Below are 8,222 nucleotides of genomic sequence, written 5' to 3'. Positions count from 1 at the left end.
AGGGTACTGTCTCTAGTTTGCCGCTGACCTTTGCCCGCTCAGTGATCTCAACTTTACTGCGTAATAGTAAACCGTGGGTGTCCCACCGCGAGCACTGCACGCACCGCCAACAGGAGTTGTTTCGAGAATAAGGTCCTGTATGCATTTCACAGCAGGACTACTAAGTCCGTACATGGCCCCGAATGCAGCTCATCACTTTGCACGCACACACAGAGGTACTTCACAAGCATCGCATTTCGCGGTCCGCACCTAATGCTATGGTGCGTAAGTATACCAAGCCACAAAGCTAACTTTTACATCACACATCACTTCACCTACTAAATGCCTATGTATTGTGTGGTCACACAGCTTGGGCATTGCGTCTCAATGTCCAAGCCGCAAAGCTGAGCAAAACCAACTTGAAGCAATTTGTAGGGTTTTTCGTGATTTTACCCAATCAAATGCAGCAGGCCACCTGGCCTACGATTTCCGATGACAATACACTTATTATCTCGCATCAACGGTTCGCGTGCTAACGTTACATTTATGCAGTTCATGGGTCATCCAATCTTATGGCAAACATGCTGAAGGGTCAAAAACGAAGGCAAAGACTGATCAATTCAGTTAGCCAATAGGTGTCGATTCCATTGAAATCCAGTTCGTGAAAAAAGCCATGGAAAAATTGACGTTTATATCATTCAACAACTCCATATTATCCGATGGGAGCTCCGAGAGGCAAATCATTGGACGCCTTGCACTTGACACCCTTGGTGCTTTGGATACTGGGAATGTACCAACAATGACCCCGCGCAATCCCCCCCGACTTGGTCGCTTCGTAGTCGTAGCCCCCAAAGTCCCACGATTTGTCGAACGTGGCAAAGTTCACCTTCATCCAGTCCTTGGTAAAACTCAACTCCATAAACCCGTACGGGTTGCCGCCAGCCACCCACAGGTTATCAATGAAGTCGTTTTTGCCCAAAGTTGACGTTTCAGTGAAAATACCGCCGCCACCGCCGTTCTCAAAGAAGTGCGTGTTCCACTTGGCCACGTCATGGTTGAACCCATGGGTGTGGCCGTTGAACCAGACGTGAACCCCATACGTTTTCGTCAAGTTGTACCACGCCAGCATCTTGGGCTCGCCCATGTGGAAGTGCGGCGAGTAATGCGTGTTGATGATCTTGTACGTGGCCGTGGACTTGGCCAAATCCCGAGCCGCGCCGTCCAACGAAGCCTTGGCCCAGCCGTCGATCTTGTCTTTGCAAGCGTTAAACATGGCCTTATCCCCGCCAGCGCAGTTGGCATCTCCGGGCTCTTCGTTGCCCGTGCACGGGGTTTTGGTTAGTTTTGAATACCCGTAGCATTGGCAACAAACTTGCTGTAGTCCGTGAGAGTCGGCGTGGTTTGTGTCCAGGTTGAAGATGTCCACAGAGACGCTGCCGTCCTCGCTCTTGACAGATTCGACGTAGTAGTGGTCCTTCATGAGCCACCGGTCCTGGTTCGGGCTCTTGTATTGCGCTTGGAGATCGAACTTGAGGTCCAGGTACTTGAGCAATTCGGCCGTGTCCTTGCATTCGTAAAAGCTGTAGTCCTTTTCCCCACAAATGAAGTCCGAGCCGCCAATATCGTGGTTTCCAGCAACGTTGACCCACTTGATGCCTGCCAATGCCGGCTGCGCATATTTCTTCTCAAACGTTTCTTCCATGCGGTAAGCAATGTCGCCAGGAGCAGCGCCGTTCCAGTAGATGTTGTCGCCGTGACCAATCACTCGGGCTGGCTTGGGCTTGAGCTCACCAGCAGATTGGGCCAGAATCGTAGACACATACAGCTGAGACCAGTAGTCCACCTTGATGCGTGGTCGCGAAGTGTCCACTTTGTTGGCGTTGGGTCCACTGCCGCCAAATCTTTTACAGCACGAGCCAGGATCGCCGGCGTCGTCCAGCGTACTGCCAGACTTCTTGCCAGTGGTACTTCCCCAGTCCCCAATGGCGAGCATGGTCAGCGCAGCCTTGCCAGTCTCGGGGTCAGATGCGGGAGTGGGCGCAGGGGTTGTGGTCGCGCCGGCAGGAGGCTTGGACGTGCCTAGCAAGTCCTCGGCGGTGACGATATTGGCAGGAGCGACTGTGGTGGAGCTGCCCTTGTTTCCGGACGAGGAGTTGGTATCGCTGCCGCTGCCACTACCACTTGACAGGACAATCGCCGCAGTGACACCACCTGCTACGAGCAAGACGGCCACGGCAATGATGGCGATACGCTTGCCCTTGCCGTTGGATGGAGCGTCATCACCAGGAACGGGAAGCATGGCTGTGTCACCGAAGCTGGAGTCGCGTTGAAAAGTGTCAGAATCTATAGACAAGGCATGAGTAAAGGAGCCGACGCCAGTGTGTACCTGGTCGCTTCATCGGAAAATATGCAATGGGCCAGGCAGTAGTAGCACACAGGTCACGACATGTCGTATACTTCGTAATTATACCAGGAATTCTTAAGGAGTTCATTTAATTGTCGATGCGTATTTGCAAGGAACTAGTATAAATGAATGCTATGTTTACAATTAATATTAATACTAAGCTTGCCACAGTACGTAGTACTTGGAGTAAGTAACATGTAGTTCTGGTATATGCGGTGAATAGCCCAGAATCCATTTTAAAAATAAATAAGACCCATATATATATAAATAACAGATTCTTCAGTATCTAGTAACGTTACTATTAATAGTACGAAGTATCAAAAGTTACCCATTTCTACCCCGGAGTATGTGACAATTACTAACTCGGCACTCCCGTCCAGCATTCTGAGGTGCGCTGCAGCAATCTCACTAACTCACTAAACACTCCAATACTAATAAGCGTACGTAGTAAATTCGATCAAAAGTACTCCAACAAACTCGTGGAGTGGTTACCAGTACAAGTACTAGTAGTGTACACGCCCCATTACGTGCCCTGTGACTTTACACGAGACATTTCAATGTGACATTTAGCGGGATCACAGTGACAATTCAGGACACTACAGTAGTACATTGTACCAATGGACCTTTTGTCGATACTGTGAAATTCGACGTACAGTATAGATTTTACTGAAAGAAAAGTGCGCACCCTGGAGAACAAACAAAGTACCCGTACTATTAATAGTACGCCCTCCTGACGCCTTAATTGTTAGTAACGTAGATGACCAATTTATGGTGCACGATCAGAACTCCTTGTAGAATACAGTTTACTCGAATCTTAGGAACTGGATTCCAATTCGGAAAGGTTGGGCATTCTTCTTAGTATTTAATCGGCTTGAATAGACTTCAGCTTAGCTTTCATTTGCTTCGACTTCCACTGATGTCAAGGCAAAACAGGAGGGACGGTTTATGGTGCACGGTTTAAGGTTAAAATATGTATGCTAGTTTTGCTTATATTTTTGTGATTTCATTTTTCTCGTGATTCGATTGGCTATTCTAAAATTCAAGCAATGGAATTGACCAATTGACCGCATTTCCAAGAAAAATTGCCAAATCGAAATATTTCGTTTTTCTTGATTTTGTGCGTCTTGATGCCATCGAGGTTCTAAGAATTATGCTACAAAATTCTTGAGAATCGGGTGTTTTATGCAATAAAAAATGTACCGATTTGGTCCAACTTTTTATGGAAGTTAGTGTTCACGGTGACAGTGAAGTCTTGCACTGTCAATCGGAAATGAAATAATTTTCCCACTATTCAGCTGGCATCCTGAAAACTCTATGGATAACGTTGCTTCTTTTTTTTTCTTTTGTTCAATGGGATACTAGTACTAGTATGAGACATTGGGAAGTATAGAGATCTTTCGAATATGGTGCATTTCATCTAAAGACTACAGATCGGCCATCCTCAGGAGGAGACGTTTTACTATTAAACGGCTCGGTTCTTTCAGTTAAACCCACGAAATCTTGACGTTAAATCATTATTAGTTACGTTGTTTACCTGGTAATTAGGTTAAACATTGTGAATAATCCGGATACAATGAAAACGTTCGTACGGATAAGTGCTGTATACAAAGACCAAGATATACTTGATACTCCTTTTCGGCCAAAATGTACAAAAAGGCCGGTTGGTTTAAATTCTATTACTCGATCAATTTTTCACCAATCGAAAATCTGAACCGTAACTTCTGTTGGTCTTATCCAGTTCTATCGTTATTACGGTATATTTTCCTAAAAAATATCAATACAAAGTTGGAATAGCTGTCGAAAGACAAGGCATTTTTTTGTAGTCTTTAGTTGAAATGCACCATAGGATGAAGCAAAAGTATGCGATCTGTGGTCTCCCATTGGATAAAATCAAACTAAGTGTTCAGTCGAATTCTCCGTGAATGAGGGGGGGCTTCCAAAAATACTCTCAGCGCCTAATAGGTCACCAGGTCATTGGAGGACTTCCAATACCTACACAAATCGCCGACACAAACTATATTTGTCCGGATATGATGTGTATTATTATTGTGGTCAAATTTGCTTCGTCACGTCACGCGATACCAGGGCCACCAAAATCCACGCAAGTAGCAAATTTTTCCTAATTATATTGGGTGAAATTAATTTGAATCAACAGTTGGATGGCATCGAGCACCAAAAAGCTTCATGTAACATATATCATGAACCTCGCTTTGGTGCTTGTGGCCTCGCGACGGCAGCGCCTGCGTCGAATCATGTATGCTCTTCGAATCCGCAGACGGTTGAAAGAGCGAAACTTCATCAAGTCAGTTGCACTCATTGAATCCCAAGAGATGAGTCCATGGTACACCATGTACAAGGCCCGAGATGCACAGTCATTTGTCGCGACTGTGTCGGTAACACCTGATGCCTTTGATTACATCTTATATTACTTTAAGCACGAGTATGTTGTGCTTTCACGACCTGGTAAGAGTGGCCGCCCTCCTCGCATACCAAAGAAGCACGCTGTACTAGCGATGCTACTGCACTTTTGCACAGCGGCTGTGGAAGGCAAGACGTTACACGAGCTCTTTGGCCTGGCCCCGAGCACGTTTTGTCGAGTGCTTCGTCGTGCCGAAGAAGCCCTCGCGCGGACGCTGAGGCGTATACCTGACGCGTCAATCCGATGGCCATCGAAGTAACGGCAAGCTCATTGAGCCTCCAAAGCAAACGAGCGTGAACCGCTGGTGCAAGGTGTATTCGGCTTTGTCGACGGCAAGAACCTTCGTGTGCAAGAGCCATCCAACGTCGACCTCCAGAATGCACAGTTTAACGGTATGGTACATGGCAACTTGTACATTTAATCCTCATAGTTTCTTGTAGGCTGGCTCCATTGTGTGTTCGTGACTGGCGTACTATGCTACGGTGTGGACGGGACATTGATATGGGGACGACATAACTGCCCTGGATCTTGGAACGATGGCGAGATGAGCCGTGGGCTCCAGGACATCCTGGCCGATGATACAAAGGTTGGGCCTGGAATGAAGGTTGCGTCGGACTCTGCCTTCCCTGTGGGTGGCCGATGTGCTGGTAGAATCATCACGCCTCTCAAGGAAGGCGACCTGGAACGCCAACCTGCGAACTGTCGCCTTGCGATGCAAACCATGAGCGACTGTATAACATCATTACGGCAAGCCGCTGAGTGGGGGATGGGCTCAGCGACAAAAGTGTATCGTCAACTGCTGCTTCCACTACCGTACAATCCTGCGTTGCGCTCAGTGCGACTGGACAGCATATTTAGACTTTACAACTTTCGAGTACGTCGTTGTGGTATAAGTCAAATTAAGAATGTTTTCGGAGTCTAAAATAGTACTTCCTCTGTTCGCGAATGCTGTTGACACTTTTTTCAAAATACCTTCACGAATGCGAAAAAAGTCAAAATAACCTCCAACTATGCTCATTTCATAGCCAATTAAAAGGCCTATCTTGACCAATTTTTCAATCAATTTTATTAGATGTTTTGGCTGAGACGCATGCCCAAAAGCACTGGAAAGCACTGGAAAGCACTAGACGGCAGTGAGCAAAATATTGAAACATTCGTAACTCACTCATTTCTTGTCCAATTCACTTCAAATCACTTGCAATCGCTTCCTCTTGAAGCGTAGATATCGGGAGCGCGTTACGGAGGTTTCAATGCCGCGAGGACAATCTGGTCGTGAGCTTGCGAACGACGAACGCACGGCCATATACCACTCACTGCTGGAACTCAGGTCAATGGACGCGTGCCACATGGGTTCATGAAGGCACTCTGCGAGAAGTACAACGTGACCCGGCAGGCCATCTCACGCATTTGGATCCAAGGACAAAGGTCCAAACACGTCAGTGGATGCGGCAATGTTGCCTCCCGCAAGGCGGGCAACTGTGGAAGGAAGGCCAAGTACACGCTTGCTCAGCTAGAAGCTTCAGTCAAGGCAGTCCCACCACATGTACGTTCGACGTATCGGAGCCTTTCCGCTGCCAGTGGGATTCCACTTGCCACGTTGTGAAACTGCTTAAGTCCAAAGCCATTCGTCGGCGCAGCAGTCGCCTCAAACCTACGTTGACTGAGCACCACAAGGCCCAACGGATGTCGTTCGTTCGGGGGTTCATCAAGTCAACGAGAGACGGGGGTCACAGTTGGCATGATATGCTAGACAGGGTACACATCGACGAAAAGTGGTTTTACATCACAAAGCTCAACCGCAAGTACTATCTTTGGCATGAGACGTACCGCATCGCAAGTGCCATTCCAAGGCGCATATACAGAAGGTCATGTTCCTGACTGCCGTCGCTCGCCCGAGGTACGACCCAGCCCAGCGCAAGATGTGGGACGGGAAGGTGGGGACTTGGGCATTTGTGGAGACCCAGCAGGCCAAGAGAACAAGCAAGAACCGCGTCCGTGGCACGCCCATCACTGTGCCCATGACGGTCACAAAAGACATCTACCGTCGCCATATCATCGAACACGTCATCCCGTCAATTCGACTGAAGTGGCCGGGCCATCGTGGAAACACGATATACATCCAGCAAGACAATGCAAGGCCCCACGTCAGCATTCGAGACCCTGATGTCGTGGCTGCTGGTGCTTTGCATGGTTGGGACATTCGTTTGGACTCCCAGCCACCGATGAGTCCCGATTTCAACGTCTTAGACCTGGTTTTTTTTAACGCCATACAGTCGCTGCAGCACCAGAAGATGTCAAGATGCATTGAAGACCTTGTCGCGGCCGTCCACGAAGCATACGTCGAAATGGACTGGAAGATTCTCGACAAGACCTTCATGACGCTGCAAAATGTCATGGAGGAAGCGTTCAAGGCGAATGGCGACAATGTGTACGCCTTGCCCCATGCCAGCAAGGACAAGACTCGCAAGACATCCGGAGTTATCATGCAACCCAGCTGCCATGCTGATGTGTGCGCCGCCATCGATGCAATGCAAAGAAGATTTGATTATGAGGACCGGATTGAGTCATTGGTTGATTCATTTGATTCCTCGTTGTCAATGGCCCCTTCTAACCTTGACGAGATTTGTGAAATGGTCGGGAACCTCAAGTGCTAGTTGAATCACATCCTGCAGGGTTTGGTCGTATATTCACGTTTTGAATAAAATTACACGTTTTTGCCTTTTCAAATAAAATATTGCATACAAATTTACATGTAATTATTTTGTTCAAACTAGTGTCAACAGTATTTGCGAACAGAGGAAGTATATTTAACATCTTGCAACTTCCCAAATTTAAGCCTAGTTGAACCTAAATTGAAAAGTCGTAGGGGGTTGCCACACATGAATTTGAAGAACTCATACGTTAATCAGTATTTTTATGTGTTTCTGCAAAAATATATGAAACGACGGCTGAATAGCCTGATTCAAACTTAAACTACCCTAAATACATAAAAGTAGGATGGGTTTTGACTAATTCAGGCGACAGGCTCCCTTCAAAAACCATATATACAAAACAACTTGTATCTACTGATGTCTAAAACAATATATATATGCAGATTGCTTTAATTCTTGTCGAAGAGCTTTGACATCAACATAAGTTGAAACTGCTCGCGGCGCTCATCTCTGTCCCGACGCTCGGCATCAGCTTCCCAAGTTCGTCAGAGTTCTCATCATCTACATAATATACGTGAATTCACAGTTTCAAATGCCACATACCCTTTGTTGGGGTAAATGGTGTCGGCGTGCATGGTGCTTCGTCGTCGTCCTCCTCGCACTCATCTCCAAGTTGGAGGACGCTGCCTTGGTATCAATATCACGCGCAATTTGTTTGGCCCGTCGAACATCAGACGGACACTCGGGGTTCCCGGTTGGTTTAGGATTG

At 47.2% G+C, this 8,222-nt stretch overlaps 2 protein-coding genes across 2 annotated transcripts in view; one reads left to right on the top strand and one right to left on the bottom strand.

The window, feature by feature from the left end:
• Positions 1 to 691: 691 nt before the first annotated feature.
• On the bottom strand, positions 692 to 2,425 carry H257_11653 (hypothetical protein; the record flags this gene model as incomplete). The annotated part of the gene is made up of 2 exons (XM_009838652.1): positions 2,366 to 2,425; positions 692 to 2,322 (listed from the first exon to the last, which is right to left on the bottom strand). Exons 1-2 carry the CDS (start codon positions 2,376 to 2,378, stop codon positions 692 to 694), a joined length of 1,644 nt encoding a protein of 547 aa, XP_009836954.1. The 5' UTR covers positions 2,379 to 2,425.
• Positions 2,426 to 4,581: 2,156 nt separating this feature from the next.
• H257_11652 (hypothetical protein) overlaps positions 4,582 to 8,222 on the top strand; it is a gene marked incomplete at both ends in the record, with an annotated part of 4,198 nt that continues 557 nt past the window's right edge. Inside the window, 6 exons of the mRNA XM_009838651.1 lie at positions 4,582 to 5,023; positions 5,114 to 5,194; positions 5,243 to 5,676; positions 6,130 to 6,345; positions 6,417 to 6,557; positions 6,665 to 7,309. Of these exons, the coding sequence (XP_009836953.1) occupies positions 4,582 to 5,023; positions 5,114 to 5,194; positions 5,243 to 5,676; positions 6,130 to 6,345; positions 6,417 to 6,557; positions 6,665 to 7,309 (1,959 nt within the window). The remainder of the gene's footprint in view (positions 5,024 to 5,113; positions 5,195 to 5,242; positions 5,677 to 6,129; positions 6,346 to 6,416; positions 6,558 to 6,664; positions 7,310 to 8,222) is intronic.

This window comes from Aphanomyces astaci (assembly GCF_000520075.1).
Source record: "Aphanomyces astaci strain APO3 unplaced genomic scaffold supercont1.35, whole genome shotgun sequence".
NCBI classification, from domain to species: Eukaryota; Oomycota; class Saprolegniomycetes; order Saprolegniales; family Verrucalvaceae; genus Aphanomyces; species Aphanomyces astaci.
Note: the sequence above shows the minus strand (reverse complement) of the source record. Positions and strands in the feature narration are given on the sequence as shown.